The sequence below is a fragment of the Giraffa tippelskirchi genome, chromosome 10 (assembly GCF_054371585.1).
Source record: "Giraffa tippelskirchi isolate mGirTip1 chromosome 10, T2T-mGirTip1v1.2.pri, whole genome shotgun sequence".
In the NCBI taxonomy this organism is placed as follows: Eukaryota; Metazoa; Chordata; class Mammalia; order Artiodactyla; family Giraffidae; genus Giraffa; species Giraffa tippelskirchi.
Window position 1 is genome coordinate 94,277,601 of NC_137284.1, and position 19,223 is coordinate 94,296,823.

The following is a 19,223-nucleotide window of genomic DNA, read 5'->3' on the forward strand; positions in this document are numbered from 1 at the left end:
CCCTTTATGGGCCTGCTGCTTATTCTTACCCCTCCCATATGTTTGTGGGGGAAGGATCTTAGTGTGTTCTTGAGAGCCCCAGGTACTCTGAAGGGAGTGCTGCCTGGTGAAGAGATCTTTGACAGGAAAGAGCGGGAAGAGGTAGCTTACTTTTTAAGGTGATCCTGGGGGTTGAAGTAGCTGGCTTTTATGTGTAGATGCTTTTCAAATAGGCTGTTTTCTACTATAATAAGTTTAAATATTTCAGCTTCAGGTAATTCATTGAATCTGCAGGTGGTTGGTAGCTAAAGAGTTCCGAGTTTGTCACATAGAGCTTGGAGGCCCTGTTCAGATTGAGATTTAGTGACCACATCACAGTAAAACAAAGGGACAGGGAGCCCTGCACGAGGGGACATCATCCTTCATGAAGGGAACTGCATATTTGTTTGTATTTAATGATACAAAAATGAATGAATAAATAAATGAATTTGGAATTTAAAGTATATTATCTCATCTGAAAAAAAGTGTTTAAAATGTGTGAAGGGGGAAAAGTTATGCAACAACATACTATAGATAAAATTTTTATATCTTCACCAGTGTTTCCCATAGGTGTCTTACATGTAATAACACTGGTGTTGTGAATGTGAAGTTCTTTTCATCAAAAGGAAAGCCCTAGTTTAAGGACCTTTGCTTTGTGACTAAAGTGGCTGATTTATTTTAGATCATCTCCTGTACACATCATAGCTACTAGCAAAAGTTTACATTCCTATGCGCGCCCTCCACCGGTGGCCTCTTCTAAGGGTGAGCCGGCCTTCCCTCATCACTGGAAGGAGCAAACACCAGTCAGACATGAAAGGGTAAGTTCCTTCATGAAATTAAACTTTTATGACGTTTGCACAGCAGCTGAAAAACATTAACTTTTCCCTCACTAAGACTGTCTTCTGAAGTACACACAGATGGGAAATAGTCTGTCTCGTTTTTCTGCTAGTGATCTGAGTTCGATTTTATAGGTACAGCTCTAATAACCGTTAGAAAAATTCATTACCAGTAAGAAAATGCATTTAACTAAAACTTCCCAAAACTTCAGAAGGCAGTTTTTTCTTCCACAGTTTAAAATAAGTAAGTTACCTACTAATAAAGTCTGAAGACACATATTAACAAAATACATTGAAAATAAAAACTAAAAAGTTTGTAATACTTTTTTCCACAGGCAAACAGTGAGTCGGAATCTGGCATTTTTTGCATGTCCTCCCTCTCAGATGATGATGACTTGGGGTGGTGCAATTCCTGGCCTTCAACTGCTTGGCACTGTTTTTTGAAAGGTTAAAAAAAGGCTCGAATTCTTTAGTTTACTTGTGTAACAAACACACTGATCACACATCTAATATTTGTTTTTTACTTCAACTTTAGGCACACGACTGTGCTTTCATAAGGGAAGCAATAAGGAATGGCAGAATGTAGAAGATTTTGCTAGAACCGAAGGCTGTGATAATGAGGAAGATCTCCAGATGGGCACTCACAAGGTTGATTTAAAATTCTTTAAACTTTTCCAAGCCTTTCAAAGGGAGCACAGGTTTTTTATTAATCTACAGAGGTATCCTCCACTTGCTTTACGTTAAATGCCATCCTACGTCTTGGGAGGAGCTTTTGTGAATCTTCTTGGTGAGAGCAACAGTGACTTGAGATCTTACCTTGATAATGAAGCTTTCTTAGATGGGAAGACAAGAGTATTTCTTAGCACTTTTTACACATTGCATTTTGGGGAAAACTAAACTGACATTAAACATAAAATGAATAAATAAACCAAAGCCTTATCTTAGGTAATCTACAAAGTGGTTAATTCCCCCATGGATAGAGTTGAGTTACTTTTAAAATGACCCAGTAAAATGCTGGTATTTTCTGAGTCGGTAAGCAAAGGCAGTAATGGGTAGCAGTGGATAAATACTGATGAACCCTTTATCTTTGAAATCTTCAATTTCTCCATCTCCACTTTGGGCTGAGAAAATGGGCCTGTGAAGTGTGCTTGTTTAAAAATTCCTGTTTTTATCCTGCTGTCCATTACTGTTGAGTCCTTGAGAAAGATAGTCTTGATGCCTTCAGTTTTCCCTGTCAAAGGTTACTAGCTTCATTCTGATTAGAAATCTGCTTGTTTTGTTTTGTCATTTCTGCAGCATTCTGCACAGTGATTGTCTTCTTTTGATTTGTGTAGCATGGTACTGCCCTTATTTTCCTTCTGATGTCTTGGGTTTTTTTGCTGTTGACTTGTCTGCCCGTGATGTTGAATGTTCGATAAGGTTCTACCCCTCTTCACTCTATTTACCACTTCCTCGCTGATGATAATGTTCAAAGCAATTCTTTGCGGCCCGTGGAAACTGCTCTGGTCTTGGAGTCAGGAGAGCTGTGCTCCTCTTTTTTGCTCTGCCAGAAGCTATTAACATTTGTGTGACTGGCCTTGGACAGTTTGTCTGACCCACTGGGTGTTGGCTTCCTGATCTGTAAGATGGAATTAGATTGATTTTAAGTTCTTATAGCTTTAAGAATCAGAAGATTCTTTAATCTAGTTATTAGTATAACCAACACTGGACTGCCTTTTTCTTCCACTCCAGGCTATTTTCCTCCTTTCTTTTAGGAGTATTATTATCTTCTCTTGATTGCCAGATTCAAAATCTTTCCTGGTTGCTGCATTCAAAACATGAAGTTGACTATTTCCTTTCCTCCCTTTATATTCAGTTGATCCATTCTATTTCCTTCAAGATTTTTTACGTTTATCATTTTCTTTAATTAGTTAACTTTGATTGGATATTATAGCTAGCCATTGGCATGTCTGTCTCCTTTGTCTCTCTGTGAATTTAAGGGTAGGGATCCTGTGTTTTCAGAGCCTAGCACCTAGCATCTACTAAGCACTCAATAAATACTGGTTGAATTTAAATTCAGCCCAGTTCTACCACCATTGCAGTTGTCAATTCAAGACTGTAGTGGGTTTCTCTTGTTGAATCTTCAAATAAATTGAATACTAGAGATATTTTATCTGTAGTCTTTGTCGTCATCATGAAATTGAGTCATTAATAAAAATACTTTAATTGACTTCCCAGTTCCTTCTCAAAGGAAAGCTTGAGTACTTTGCCAGTCTTTAAGACCCCTTTACTTACTTACTAACTGGGCCCTTCTTTGCAGCCTTATTTGCCCCAACTCTGAATTCATCTTGTATTTTTAGCAAATGCTCAGCACTCTCCAAAGAAGTTGCTAGTTAAAACTATTGCTGGTGGAAGGAGAGTGCTTCTAGATTTCCATTTCACATGGGAATTGAAAGCCCCCCTAATCTCTTGGAGTTAATATCTCCCTTTAAACTCCATATAGCACTATTTATTTTTACATTGAAGTACTGATTCCAGTCTGCTTTATAGTGTAGTAATTTATATATGCCTTTCTTCGCTACTGGGTTGATAGCCCCTCAATGGCAAGAATCCCATCTTATTTTTACCTTCTCTACAAAGTCTTACACGTAATAGGAACATCACTCCATGTTGAACTGAACATTGCCAATTTACTTGCTCTGTGCATGTATTTCCAGGGCTATGGTTCTGATGGTCTAAAGTTGTTATCACATGAAGAAAGTGTATCATTTGGTGAGTCTGTACTGAAGTTGACTTTTGATCCTGGTACAGTGGAAGATGGTTTACTTACTGTAGAGTGTAAACTGGACCACCCTTTCTATGTTAAAAATAAAGGTAGGGCTTCAATTTGAATTTGTCATAACTTTTAAAGAAAGCTTCTTAAATCTATAATTATGTCTTACAGCGTGATTTTTGATGATTAAGAAAAAACTTTTGAAGGGAAATCTTTCACACTAAAACTGCCATAGGAAATGCCTTATAATACCTACTGATGTTTAAATCACTTAGTAGTCAGGTGGAGCTCTACTTCCTGTGGGTATGAACTTGTGGATTCATGTAGTGTATACTATAATAAGGTCTCTATTGTCTAGATATAATTTGGGGAATGAAATATTCTGGTAATTGAAATTTGGTTTAGGCCAAATATGCGTTATACCTGAGTCACATTAACACCCTATCAAATGTAATGATGCAGAGACTATTTCATGGTTTCAATCATCATCATTTATGGCTTACTATCTTGTAGGTAGATGGAGTACTGATTGATAGAATTGATACATTAGTAAAATGCTGAATTAAACTAGTTTTGGAGGGCTTTTGCATTGCTTAAATAAAATACTTGGATTTGGTTTGTGGCAAAGATACATGACTTGTGTTACAAATCTCTGAAATACTAACTTTTTATTTTTGAGACTCAGAGGTGACAAGTCTAAGAAATAATTTGGGTGCTTTCTATCAGTCTCTATCCTTTATGTAATAATTGTTTGATTTAACTTTAGGTTGGTCATCATTTTATCCAAGCTTGACTGTGGTACAGCATGGTATTCCATGTTGTGAAATTCATATTGGTGATGTATGTCTACCTCCTGGACACCCCGATGCCATTAATTTTGATGATTCAGGTGTTTTTGATACATTTAAAAGGTAATAGTAAATAATTCTTTTTTTTCCTCTGTTAAAGTTAACTCTTAATCTCCCTAATGATTGCTATTTAGGAGATTAAACCTTTAAAGATGTGAGAATTAAAAAGGACTATTTAGAAGAAGTATGTACAGTCAACCCTTGAACAGCACAAGCGTTAGGGACACTGACCCCACACAGTTGAAAATCCACACATAACTTACAGCCAGCTTTTCGTGTAGGCAGATTCACCCAACCATGGACTGAGTAGTATTTACTATTGAAAAAAATTAATCCATGTTTAAGTGGACCCATGCAGTTCAAACCCACGTTGTTCAAGGGTCAACTGTATATGAATAAATGAAAAAATACTTGGTAATTAAAGTAAAATGGTAATTCTAGAGAAGTTTTACAAAGGATGAAATAATGCCATTTGGAGCAACATGGATGGATGCAGAGATGATTATACTAAGTGAAGTAAGTGAAAGACAAATACCATATGATATCACTTATATGTGGAATCTTAAAAAAAAAAAAGATACAAATGAACTTACTACAAAACAGATAGACTTACAGACTGAAAAATTTATAGTTACCTGAGGGGCATGGGGAGGCATAAATTAGGAGTTTGGGATTAGCAGATACAAATTGTATACATACAATAGATAAACAACAAGGTCCTACTGAAATAGATCAGCTTTGATAGTTAAAAAAAAAATTGTTAAATCTGGCCAGTTGTTTTGACCAGTTCATTAATCTGTTAATTGTATCCTTTTTCCTTCAGTTAACTCTTTAATACTCGGTTTGACCAAGGTCTTTAGTTGTATAGATTAACAGTTGTGAGACTAGCAAAAAAGCTGATTTGGAAGGACTTGAAGAAAGTGATTTTTTCCCTGAGATCACCTTGTTTAATAAGTTATAGAATAGAATAAGAACCCATGTGTGCTGACACTCAAGAAGGTTGACCAACTGTCTGAATTTTTGTGGAACTTTTCTGGTTTTAGCACTGAAAGTCCTGCATCCCTAGAAACCCCTCAGTCTTGGGAAGACAGGGGCAATTGGGTCACCCTTCTCCCAGAAGGAATGCAGAGAAAGTTTGAATATCATATATAGGATTTTAAGACCCATTGTTTCTTTGTGATAATTAACAAATTCATAAGCATTTAAGTAGAGAATTTTGAAGAGTTTTTGCTGGGCTGACGATTTCATTTCATTCAGTTTAATATAATATAAGGTTAATATGTTTTTATTTCGAAAGCATAAGTGAGACTGCTAAAAAGGAAAAAGAGGTAACCAGCACAGGGAGGTAACCAGCACAGGGCCTGGCCTAGGCTGTATGCTCATTAAACGTCCCTAAGATGGGAATCTAAATGCTGTTTGATTCTTTCATATACAGTCATCTTTGAAAAACAAGACAGTGTTAAGGTCTGATACTCAGAGTATTCTTAGGATGTAGATTCATGATACCTCTAATGTTTTGGTGAGAGTGTAAACTGATAAAAAAATTTTGAAGATAAATTTGGCTTTGTTGTCAGCCACTGAATATCAGCAGTTCCATTCCTCTGTATGTACACCAAAGAGACTAAATGCTTGTAGACGTGCACTAGGAGATGTGTGAAGCTCATAGCTGTGTTGCTCATGATAGCAAAAACATGGACACAGTATCAGTACTCATTCACTGGAAACTGGATGTGATACATTCATGCACTGGAATTCTTTTTGTCAGTGGAAAAGAAATGAATCTTGTGTGTGCTCATTCGTGTCCGACTCTTTTGCAACCCCATGGACTGTAGCCTGCTAGGTTCCTCTGTCCATGGATTTCCCAGGCAAGAGTACTGGAGTGGGTTGCCATTTCCTTCTCCAGGGGATCTTCCCAACACAGAGATTGAACTAGATTCTTTATCACTAGTGCCACCTTAGACATACATTTTTAAACATGGATCAACTTTAGAACTGTTAAGTAGAAATTATCTTTCTATGACTGAGATGGTAAAGAATCTGCCTGCGGTGCAGGAGACCCAGGTTTGATCCCTGGGTCAGGAAGATACCCTGGAGAAGGAAATGGCAATCCACTCCAGTATTCTTGCCTGGAGAATCTCATGGACAGAGGAGGCTGGCTGGCTACAGTCCATGGGGTCACAAAGAGTTGGACACGACTAAGTGACTAACACACATTGTATATAAAATATACATTATACAGTTAGGTTAGGGATCCTCAAGTTAACCCCCAGGTTCAGTGTCTTACTGGGAGGACTCACAAGATTCAGTACTGAGTCACATGCATAGCTATGATTTCTTACAGTGAAGGGATATGAAGCAAAATTGTGAAAAGGAAAGGCGTGGGCTTAAGTCTGGTGAAGCCCGGCTTCCAGGAGTCCTCACCCTGTGGAGTCACACAGGATAAGCTTATTTCCCTCAGCAGGGAGTTATGACAACACGTAGGAATTGTCATCTGCCAGGAAGCTTATTAGACATGCAACACTAGAGGTTTTATTGGGAGCTGTTGTGCAGGCTGTCTCTGCCTGGCACGTACCAAAAGCTTCCAGAACAAAAGCAGGTGTTTAGGGTAAACAGTATTTTCAGTACCCACAGTTTAGGAACAGTGAGCCACTTTACCAGTTGTAGGAATGAGGGGAACCCTCTTGAAATCCTAGTTCCAAATGCTAGTCATTGCCAGCCTGTAAGTAACCCTTTGAAAGGACAGCAAGCCTGTGATGTTCTTTTTTCTGCACAATGAAACATTCTAAGTAATATAACATGTTAATATAGTTGCCATTTTAACAGTGTTGTTATAGTTTCATCGTTTATGAATGTATTTTATAATAAAATTACTGGAAGGGGTAATGATAAACAGTTCAGGAGAGTGGTTATCTCTGGAGGTGGCCAGTGTAGAACTTCAGTAATATTAGAAATATCCTATTTCTTTATTTTTTTTTTGTTTTATTATACATACATACATTCTTTTACACATGGCTTATCACAGTATATTGAATATAGTTCCCTGTCCTATACAGTAGGACCTTGTTGTTTATCCATTCTGTATGTAATAGTTTTTGCATCTCCTAACTCCCAATCCTTCCCTTCTACTCCCTTCCTCCCCCTTGGCATCCACAAGTCTGTTCTCTATATTTTGGCCATGCCATACGGCTTGCAGGATCTTAGTGCCCAGCCGGGCTCTAGGCAGTGAAATCACCGAGTCCTAAACACGGGATCGCCAAAGAATTCCCTGTTGTATTTGAGATTACTCTCTTTGCAAATGCAAGCCTCAGTGCTTTAACTGTAAAATGGAAGTAATAACACCACCTAACTCTACTCCTTGTTGTGAAGACTAGAAATTATAGTACCCAGCTAGACATTGCTGGCAACACAATAGGTGCTTTTGGGTCATGCTTGTTGGGGATGGGCATTTGAGTTGATGTTAGCTTGCAGAGGAGCAGAAGTCAGCAATAAACTGATGAGCTCTTAAACACAATTTGTGGCTTTATTGTAGAAAGGAAGTTTCCAGAGAACTTGAAGAAGCCCATTTGAGAATTGCTGGCACACAGTAGGTGTGCTGGTCGGGGAAGAGCATTTGAGTAGATGTTAGCTTGCTGAGGACCAGAAGTCAGCAATAAACTGATGAGCTCTTAAACACTATTTGTGGCTCTACTGTAGAAAGGAAGCTTCCAAGTGAGAATTTGATTTGAAGAAGCCCATTTGAGACAGTTCAGCATTGAGGCCAATCTTCTAGGCATCCCTGGGCAGGTTTAGGGATAGTCACTTTACCAATCTAGGTTATGTTTTCAATAATAATTAATACTTCACTTGAGTACCTGTGAGCTTGCCTCTGTCTTATATAGTCTATTCTTCCAGCTAGGCAGCATTGCATAGCATGTATTATCTTCATTTTAGAGATGAGTAAACAGGCTACAGGATTACCTGCCCAAGGTTGTATTATTGGTAAGTGGCAGAGATGGACTTTGAGCCTAATTAAAATTTTATATTATTACGTTCTCCAGATTTGTTTATTTTACCCTCTTGGTCAATCATCAGACATTTTGAGAGCCTAGGATATGCTGGCATTGGGGACTTCAAAATCAGTTAAAACATAAGCTTGCCTCTCTGCTTCCAGTCTAAAGAAAGAAGTGGATGAATGAGTCCATGTGTATGGTGTGTGATGTGCTGGTTGAGAGGCAGTGTAGTCTGGTAGCAACTTGGTTTTCTGGAACTGACTGCCAGGATTCAGGTCCTGGCTTTGTGATAGATTTGCTGTGGAAATTGGGGTAAGTTAATTTTTCTGTGGGTCTTTGAAAAAAGAAAAAAAACAGCTGTAAAAGGGTTAAATGAGTTAATATTTGTGATTTGCTTAATATACACTACAATATTGTAGAGATTTTCTTTAGGAGTAATAAACATTGATGGTGGGAAAGAGGGCGTTGTAAGCTTGAGGAATGGCATGTAGAAAAGGTGAGGTGTGAAATAAAAGCATATTTTAGGAACTACAGATTGTGAAGGCAGTGAATGTTCAGTATAGCAAAAAAATTAAACTCTTTTAAGATTGATTTTGTGTAATATTGTAATGCTATGGTCATGCCAAAATCTGAATTCTGTGATTGAATATTTCAAACTACAGATTTTATCCATAATGGAAATGGATGGTTGGTTGTACCACTAGATGGTGGTATTTTCAAATTTCAGTAGTCAGTTAGCTTACCCTATTTTTAATTCTCTTGGTATTTCAAATTGTAATTAAATATTTTGCTTCAGTTAGGGATTTGGTACCTGGGTTGGGAAGATTCCCTTGAAGGGAGGGCATGGCAACCCACTCCAGTATTCTTGCCTGGAGAATCCCATGGACAGAGGAGCCTAGTGGGCTACAGCCCATGGGATCCCTAAGAATCAAACATGACTGAAGCGACTTAGCACGCAAGCACAGTAGAGATTAATAATTTTGTCAGGTTTGTTTACAATGGTTAGGTTTGCTGTTTTTCTGAATTACATACGAGGGGATTAAGGTAGCAAAAATTATTTCTCTGGCATAATACTGATTGCTAAGCATTTATTGTATGATTTTTGGAGTCATACTTCTTCAAGTGCACTTATTTCATATAATACCTTTTATTTCCTTAATATATTTTATTGAGGTGCAGTGGATTTATAATGTTTCAGGTACACAGCAAAGTGATTCAGTTATACTCTTAATTTTGAGATTATTTTCCATTATATGTTATTACAAGATATTGACTAGTTCCCTGTGCTATACAGTAAACCATTGTTGCTTGTTGTGATACCTTTTAAAACAGATGTTGTGATAATTGGTAAAAGTCATTTTTATTGTGTGCAGTGAATGGTGTGGACCTCATTCATGTAGCTCTCCATCTGTGTCTAAAATCATCTATAATCTCATATTGTTTTACCTGTAGGCAGATACTATTCCTGTAGCTCATCTCAACCTTTTGATGTATTGCCAGAGTTTATGTTTTCAGGGGGAGAGAGTTGGTTTAGAGTAAAAGATTTTCTGCTAAGATTAAAAATGTAAGTGGTAAGTTAAAAAAATTTACACGGTTGGAACAAGAGAGTTCTTTTAATAAGTTGTCTTTAGGCTATGGTCCTCATTATCTCTTAATTTTCAGACAGTGTTTTCAGTAAATCTGATGATTATTCACCTGGAGGTTTGCCAACAACGGTACAGAGTACTATGGTATTGCTGAGGCAACCTGGGGCTTTGGAGATGGACAAACATGAGGATTTAGAGCTAATGGCTGTGAGGCTGTGGGTGAATGATACTTTACCTTTTTTTAGCCTGTTTCTTCATATAGAGAGGATAATAATCACCAAGCAAGCTAATTGAGAAAGTAAGAGATAATATGAAGAACTTACTTTGATACCTCTATAAACTGAATATATCAGATGAAATGTAGCCTTTCTGACAAGTGTGGGTGTTTAAGTTCTACGCTGTGTTATGTGGATCGCCTTTAGGGGAGATTTATGCATGTATGACTGCTTGTACCTAAACAAATGATCGGGCTACTGTGCATTTTAAGTTCCTTTAGCTACGTTTAACCAGTTCTCCCTGTCCTTAGCCAACATCTTATCTTTTGTAGCAGTTAGTCCTTAGGTCTGGTATGTATACCTGCTACTGTTTAAATTTTTTTAGTTTCAGGCTTCTGTAGGTCAACAAAATAGATTGTCAAATTTCCCCCAAAATGAATCTAAAGTAGGAATAAGTGAGTTGTATGGGATCAGAAGGAGGTGTTTGTTATGTATAAAGTATGTGGATTATAATGTATTCCTTTGGGGTGGGGAAGGGTGAAGTACTTTTTTAAAAAATAACTTTTTGTATTCTCAAGATTTAAAAAACTTAATTTTAGTAAATGCACACATAAGCTTTCATCTTATAAGCAACTGTCAAAGGTGAAGTTGTTAAAGTGGTGTTGGTAGTATTTCAGGTAAAATACACTGAAGTTTCCAATCATATCATAAGGATACTTTTTTTTAATCTTGTTTTTACAGATCAGATAATTGTACTGAATTAAACTTCTTTCTTTATAGCTATGACTTCACGCCTATGGATTCTTCTGCCGTTTACGTGCTAAGTAGTATGGCTCGTCAGCGTCGTGCATCTTTGTCTTGTGGAGGACCTGGAGGTCAAGACTTCGAAAGATCTGGATTCAGTAAAAACTGTGGCTCACCGGGATCATCACAGCTCTCTTCCAGTTCTTTGTACGCTAAAGCTGTCAAAACCCACAGCTCAGGGACTGTGAGTGCCACTTCTCCTAACAAGTGTAAAAGACCAATGAATGCCTTCATGCTTTTTGCCAAAAAATACAGAGTTGAATATACTCAGATGTATCCAGGGAAAGACAACAGGTAAAAATAGTGATGATTCTGACTGATAATTGAATAATAGTTCTATGGAGTTCACAGGAACTGGGATAATTAAATCAACTTATTCTTCAGTAGCTTTCATGATTGAATTCTGTTGTCCCGGTTGGCTTTAAAGTGAAAGTTAAGACAAGATAATTAGGTTACCTAAGAGGTCTGCCTTCTAAAATAATATGTCACTTGCCTCTTAGAGGACTTAGTTTTAACAGCTGTTCTACTTTTATAGGAGAGACTAGCACCTTCTTTTGTCAGACCTCAAGGAGGTACTTTATAACTGTGTCATACCCTGAGATGTGCAGGCATTGGCAGTTTCTAATGACTGCCAGATTTGCCAGAAGACTAAACGTAGAGGTATCCTCAGTAGAGCTCGGGAATAAAAGTTAATGCTAGTCCTTCCTACTGTTTCCTTGTACCCTTACCTCATCTTGGAATCCTCTACTATTCACTTCCTCAAACCAAGTTCTCCACAAATTATCTTTCCCATTCTTCCTAGTTCCCTTACCCATATTAATATTATGAGAAAAGTCAAATGATTATGCACAGAGTAATTCAGCTTTGAATCAGGTTTGAATGACTCATCTCTTTTTATTTTATATACATATATTTGAGCTGCTACTGACATATTACATACTAAGTTTCAGGTGTATAGCATAATGCTTTGCTATTTGTATACAATAAAATGATAGCAACAATAAGTCTAATTAATATACTTCACCATGATTGGGAATTTTTTTTCTTGTGATGAGAACTTTTAAGATCGGCTTTCCTAGCAGTTTTCAAATACACCACAGTATTTATTACTCACTGTGCTCACCCTTCTGTACATTACAGCCCATCACTTATTTTATATCTAGAAGTTGATACCTGTTGACCAGCTTCACCCATTTTGCCCATCCCAAATAATCAAAGACACAATGTTTAATTGCATCAACTTATTATATTAAAAAATACATACACTTATAACATTTTAAATTTCAAGGAGTAGAGCATCTGTGGTGACTGTTTTTCTAAAGTTTAGAGGCTAGTTTTCTAGCCTCCTATATCAGCCATTGTGAAATCTTTTGTATGTACTACACAGTCATTGCAGACTTCTTTTTCATGTGAGTGTCGTGAAATTGAGAGTTAACTAAGGGTTAAGCTCTTCACAGAAGGCAGATAGTTATGTCTGCTTGTTCTGGATGAGACTATTTTAGTAGGTTTGGGAGCAGATTAGTAAATGAAAGTGAAAGTGTTAGTTGCTCAGTTGTGTCCCACTCTTCGCGACCCCATTTATGAGATTCCTCTGTCCATGAGATTCTCCGGGCAAGAATACTGGAGTGGGTTGCCATTCCCTTCTCCAGGGCACACCCAGAGATTGGAGCTGGGTCTCCTGCATTGCAGGCAGATCCTTTACCATCTGAGCTACCAGGGAAGCCCTTCAATTAGTAAATAGGAAACAGCTTCATATTTCAATCCTGATGTCTTACTAGTTTGATTTTTTTCCTCCTTGAATTTATCCATTTTGAAGTACAAATGATGCCTAAGGTTTATTTGGTGGTGTCTTTTGGAGATAAGCAGTAAGTGTATAGTTAATGCCATTGTATTTTCACTATGGTTGCATGAAAGAAAAAAGACTACTTGATGGGTTATGGGCATAAAGAAAAAGAAGAGCTTTTAATACAAGGTGAATACTTTATGCTGCTGATACTAAACACTCTGCCTTACTTAATATCTCAAACATTTTTGAAAAACTGATGTACCCAATGATAATTTAAATTGTTTCTTTGAAATACTTTTTTTTTTCCTCTTCAAATCAAAGCTGTGTAAAATACCCAATTTTTAGCCATTTCAGATGTTCTCTGACAATTAGAAATATTGGTCCTACTCCAGGAGGCTCTAACTGCCAAGATTATGATGAATGGACCATATGACTTAGGATTTTACTGGAAATGACTGCTATAGTCTTGACCTTTCCTATTCTCTGTGTTGGACAAGATTTTTTTTCAACTTTGTATTTCTTCCTGAAGTAGAAGCACTTGACATGAGTTTTCTGAAACATTTTTGCCTTTAACGTTGTGTAAATGTTTCTTTTATAGAGCCATAAGTGTGATCCTTGGTGACAGGTGGAAGAAAATGAAGAATGAAGAGAGGAGGATGTATACATTAGAAGCAAAGGCTTTGGCTGAAGAACAAAAACGTTTAAATCCTGACTGTTGGAAAAGGAAAAGAACCAATTCAGTATGTTTCAACAAGTAGTTCTTTAAAGTGATCCTGACTTACCTCTAAAACTGTACTATCATCATGCTGCTGCTGCTGCTGCTGCTAAGTCGCTTCAGTCGTGTCCGACTCTGTGTGACCCCATAGACGGCAGCCCACCAGGCTCCGCCGTCCCTGGGATTCTCCAGGCAAGAACACTGGAGTGGGTTGCCATTTCCTTCTCCAGTGCGTGAAAGGAAAAAGTGAAAGTGAAGTCGCTCAGTCATGTCTGACTCTTAGCGACCCCATGGACTGTAGCCTACCAGGCTCTCCGTCCATGGGATTTTCCAGGCAAGAGTACTGGAGAGGGGTGCCATTGCCTTCTGTTAAAACCTTTAAAAGGGTGTTGAAGCTGTTTCTCAGCCTTTTTATCTTTCAAAGCCTAATAATGTTTGTCCATCATCGTGTAAGGCAGGCTGCTTTTCATCATTAGTGCCATTCACTCTTTTAGCATGGAAAAGTAGAAATGTTTGCTGGAAATGCCAAAGTGGAACGATACAGAATGTATTTCTAGTTGGGTTGAAAGATAGGGATTATTAACTCAATATCACAGCAGAAAATTTTTCTAATTTGGTGTGGTATGTCTCAACAGCTTTTCTTAGTTGGTGATGGGTAAGGATGGTGGAGGTAGGGATAAGTTAACCAACTTTCATGGGGACTTCTAACATTTGCCCAGAATTTCTAGGTTAAAAAATCTCAAGATGGAGAAGAAATAGAAAATTGGCAAGGCTGGTAAACAAGTTCACACCATATCGGGCAGAGTTGATTCTTAGAACTTCTGCATTACTAGACTGGCATTTCTTAAGTTGTGTTTTTGATTAATTACAAGAAAACTTCACATGATAGAATGAGCTTAATTTGATAGAATGAGCTTAATTTGAAATATCATTTAAAAACAAAGGGACAACAGTATTTTGTAGCAGGGGTGCTGGCCAGGGATGTTCTAATTCATCCCATGTATTTGTCTGTTTCTGTTATAGTAACACGTAGTTCACATCTACTTAAGAATGTCTTTTAAAAAAGTAGATTGCAATATAAGAATGTGACTGGACTGGGTTTTTTAAGTTATTACCTTAGGATTCCATGTGGTAGAACTTTGCTTGGATCCCCTTTCATTTCTGCTCATCCTAGTCCATCTCTCTCGTCTCATTTTCATAAATTTTCTGGTTGCTTGGACCACTGGGTATTACCAAAGTTTAAAAAACCTACCACTTTTGAGAAAGTAATCTTTTTTAATAGTATAGTTATTAATATGTTATCTATCTTAGCTTTCATTTGTAAAATTAATTATGTATTGATTTGTAAACATTCACTGAGTTTTAATTTTATCTCCACAGGGCTCACAACAACATTAAACAGGATGCTTATGTTCTTAAGTCTGTATTTGCTTAAACATTGACTGTTGATGGAAAGATTTAAGAAGATGAAGGTCTCACCATTTGTCCTGAATCCGTGTGACCATAAGATACCGATAGCATTGAGTCTTGAAATGATTTAATAATATGAGTGAGGATTTGCTTTCTCCATTAGAGCATTAAGTAAGCTAAAACTATCAACATTGTAAACCAAATTGCCTTATTTTTCTTCCAAACTTCATATATGTCTATCAGGTAATATAGGCTTGAAAATTGATATCCTGTGGTGCTAAAGTACAGTAGTAAAGAGAGAAGTGTATACATGTTTTATTTTAAATTGTACAAAAGGGGAATTTAAAAATATGTAACTGCTGTTTATACATTGGCTCCTTACTGCTTATTAATCTGTATTGTACACATAATGGGGTGAAGCAGAAGCCGGGAGTTGGCCTTCCTTGAGCAACCACCACATGGCTCAGCATCTGTGCCAAACACGGGGGCTCCTAGTCTGGCCAGTGCCAAGAGGTTGCCAGGACACAGGGCCGGTGGATGGTGTCAGTGCCAGCCTAAGAGCCACCTGCCACGGCGCCTGGAGAATGCTGAGTCGGACACACCGGGTAGCGGCACCCACCCTTGACTTTGATGGAGACCTAGCCCAGGCCAAGGTCAAGTTAGTTAATAGCATTGGGATATAGTCACTGTAATGGTGCTGTTAACAGTTGACACCATTGTGTTTTTAGCTTTGTGTCCCATATCTCCTCAGCCACGTATCTTCATATCGTTATCTGTCATCGTATCTACGGTGGGGGCGGACTTTGCACTCAAGTGGTGCGACACTTGCACTTTACTTCCCTCCAGCTGCCCAACGAGCGCCAGCGCGCTGGCGATAGAGCTGCCTTCGCTCTGAGCTACAATCATGGCTTTTCCTGTTACTCACCAAGTGGTGTTTCTGGTTAGGAATCACAGCTATAAAATTGATTTCAGTTCATTACACTTCTTGATGTTGCCCCTAAATTTTGCACACTATATTCTTGTATATTATTTCAAATAAAATGAAAAAAATTGTTTATCTCTGACTTCTGATTTATCCTGACTGAACTTGATGAATGAGTCATCAGAATAATAGGTTCAGGAAATGGAAAATATTTTACAAGTGGCTTGTACTTGTAGGATTTTAAACTTTAAAATGTTAATGACAAGGCAAGGGCAATAGAAGGACCCAGATTACTATTTATGAGACTCCTTTCAGAGTAAAAGTTAATTTTTAACTTGGCATCTCTGTTATAAAGGAGAACAGCCACCAAAGTCTGCTCTTAATAAAGTGACACACAAAGGATAAAGACAGCCTTGCTCTATTATTAAAGATACAGTAAGACACCGGTAAACAACACTGAGCCCTGCATCCTAGCTTCGGGATATGCCAGTGGTTCCCAAACTGTTGCACATTGGAAACATGTCAGGATATTTAACAAAAAATAGTAATGCCTGGTTCCTACACCCATACATGTTAACATGGAGTACAAATTGGGCATCAGGATTATGTAAAGCTACCAGTGATTCTAATGTGCAGCCAAAGAATGGAAACTACTGAGTTAACTACTTACCCATCAAGAAAGGATGCCAGTTGGGGAGAAGCAGCGTATTTACTATATAACTTGACCCTATCCCTTAAGCTGTGGGGATTCTGTGATGGGAAAGAAGTTTTAGATAGCCTCATAGAAAAGCCTTATGGGAGAAAAGAGTTGGGTATCTTTTTGGAAAAATAAGTTCTGCAGAGTTTCAAGGTGGTGATGAATCTATTTTGACATTTTATTGCTACTTAAGGTAGAAGGGCTTAAGAGGTAAACAGAAGAGGTCAACAAAGAAATACAGAAAAGTCAATTACATTTATGAAAGAGTAGATAGTAGCTGTCTTTTAGAGTATGTATTTGCCACCCCTGGATGGGTTAGCACAAAATGGAGATTAAGACATACTTCACATTCTTACTGAAGAGCAGACAGAGCTTTCTGAAGCAGCTGAACCATTATGGGATAAACCGGTGCAAATTCTTTGCCTTCTCTGCTTCTTACTGATTGAACATAAGCTTCCAGGGCACCCCTGAAAACCAAAGGAAAATAATGTCAGAGGGCTATACAAATGAAAGAAAACAGCTCGGAGGATGCCAACGTTTAAAAGAAGCTCATTTCTGCTTTGCTGAGTCAACCAATGGCCCTCAAAACATTTGTCAGTAGGGTTCCTGTGGTTAAGATGCAGAGGTGTGCACAGTTTTCAACCTGCATTGCACTTAGTGGTCTAATCACACAATCGGAGGCTCTCTAGCAGCTAAGAGTCCAGAGTCCTAGTGCAGAGACTTCTGCGGAGCAAAGTGCAACCTGTGTCTGTGCACAGAGCTCACAAGGGGGCGCCCTGCACCACAGAGTGTGGACTGCACTGCTGTGGGCAGGGCCCTCACTGCACACTAACGCTGCAGGGGCTTTATATTCCTGTTACTTAAAGAATGTGAACCCACAAGTAGGGTAAACTGTTGGTAGGCTCCAGTTGTTGGCAGATTGTGATAAGACAGCCTGAATTTAGCAATAGGTATGATAATGTTCTCAGTTAATTAGATCAGGGGGTCAGCAAACTACAGCACAGATCAAGTCCAGCCCTATGCTTGTTCATTTATGCATACTTTTCATTATTGGTCTATTTAAGTTCCAAGTAAAACAATCAAATTTTTGTTATGAAATCACACACTCCAGAGCATTTCCATAGCTATCATAGCTCACGTACGCCTCAAGTCTCATCTAATACATAATTCTTACCTGTTTTATTTATTTGCTCCCAAACACTGAAAAAAATAGTCCTCTGTCAGGTTTGGTCATTACTTTCATTCAACTATAGGGACTATATTTGATGGGAGTGTGGCCAGTTCAGTGCTCAGGCCATGGCACCCCTCAACCTCACTACCCACTGTCATGGTTTTATATGGAACTGAATTAAGAGATTGGAGAATCTCTTAATTTCCTGTCCCGACCTCTCTCCTCATATCTGCATTCTGGACATCTTTATCTGATTCCTTCCAGGATTCCCTCAGACTCCCCTGTCAGAAACAGGGCCATCCAAACCCACAAGGTGTACACCACCAAGAGGGAACCCCAGTGTAAGCTACGGACTCCAGGTGACAGTGGTGTCAGTGTGGGTTAGTCAGCTGTCACATGAAGGCCACTCTGGAGGAGGATTACTGATAATGGAGGAGGCTGTGCATGTAGGGGTAGGGGGCATATGGCAAAAATCTCTGCACCTTGTCAAATTGGCTGCGAACCTGAACCTGCTCTAAAAAATAAAATGCCATAAGAAATGAAAAAAGACCAACCTCTGGTAAAAAACCTACACGAAGAGTAGTAGTTGCCCCCTTACTATTTCAGTTAAGTGACCATCATCTCCCCGTAGTCTATATCTAAACTGTTTCAGTCCTACACATAACCAGTTTTCAAGTCCTATTAATTTACCCTACATATTACCTGTCTCCTGAGAAACCTGTATGCAGGTCAAGAAGCAACAGAACTGGATATGGAACAAAAGGACTGGTTCAAAATTGGGAAAGGAGTATGTCAAAGCTATATATTGTCACCCTGCTTATTTAACTTATATGCAGAGTACATTATGCAAAATGCTAGGCTACGTGAATCACAAGCTGGAAGCAAGACTGCCATGAGAAATATCAACAATCTCAGACATGCAGATGATACCACTCTAATGGCAGAAAGCAAAGAGGAACTAAGCTTCTTGATGAAAGAGGAGAGTGAAAAGGCTGAATTAAAACTCAACATTCAACAAACTAAAATCATGGCAGCCAGTCCCATGACTTCATGACAAATAGATGGGGGAAAATGTGGAAACTGGCAGATTTTATTTTCTTGGTCTCCAAAATCACTGTGAATGGTGACAGCAGCCACAAAATTAAAAGACTTGCTCCTTGGGAGGAAATCTATGACAAACCTAGACAGTGTATTAAAAAGCACAGCCATCACTCGCCCAAAAAAGGTCTGTATAGTCAAAGCTATGGCTTTTCCAGTAGTCATGTATAGATGTGAGAGTTGTACCAAGGCTGAGCACCCAAGAATTGATGCTTTTGAATTGTGCTGGAGATCAAATCAGTCAATCCTAAAGGAAATCAACCCTCAATATTCATTGGAAGGACTGACGCTGAAGCTGAAGCTCCAATACTTTGGCCAACTGATGCAAAGAGCCCACTCACTGTAAAAGACCCAGATGCTGGGAAAGACTGAGGGC

The 19,223-nt window shown here is 38.4% G+C and overlaps 2 protein-coding genes across 20 annotated transcripts in view; one reads left to right on the plus strand and one right to left on the minus strand.

Annotated features, from left to right (window-relative positions):
• Positions 1-16,014, plus strand: part of HBP1 (HMG-box transcription factor 1) — a 29,852-nt gene extending 13,838 nt beyond the window's left edge. For all 11 annotated transcript variants that reach the window (XM_081535944.1, XM_081535949.1, XM_081535955.1 and 8 more), the window contains 8 exons: positions 701-836; positions 1,190-1,301; positions 1,390-1,502; positions 3,551-3,707; positions 4,373-4,517; positions 11,025-11,342; positions 13,433-13,574; positions 14,930-16,014. In XM_081535944.1, the coding sequence (XP_081392070.1) occupies positions 701-836; positions 1,190-1,301; positions 1,390-1,502; positions 3,551-3,707; positions 4,373-4,517; positions 11,025-11,342; positions 13,433-13,574; positions 14,930-14,947 (1,141 nt within the window). In that variant the 3' untranslated portion in view covers positions 14,948-16,014. The remainder of the gene's footprint in view (positions 1-700; positions 837-1,189; positions 1,302-1,389; positions 1,503-3,550; positions 3,708-4,372; positions 4,518-11,024; positions 11,343-13,432; positions 13,575-14,929) is intronic.
• Positions 16,015-16,732: 718 nt separating this feature from the next.
• The window catches only part of COG5 (component of oligomeric golgi complex 5), a 283,074-nt gene continuing 280,583 nt past the window's right edge, over positions 16,733-19,223 (minus strand). For all 9 annotated transcript variants that reach the window (XM_081535940.1, XM_081535943.1, XM_081535942.1 and 6 more), the window contains one exon: positions 16,733-17,045. In XM_081535940.1, coding sequence (XP_081392066.1) covers positions 16,931-17,045 — 115 coding nt within the window. In that variant the 3' untranslated portion in view covers positions 16,733-16,930. The remainder of the gene's footprint in view (positions 17,046-19,223) is intronic.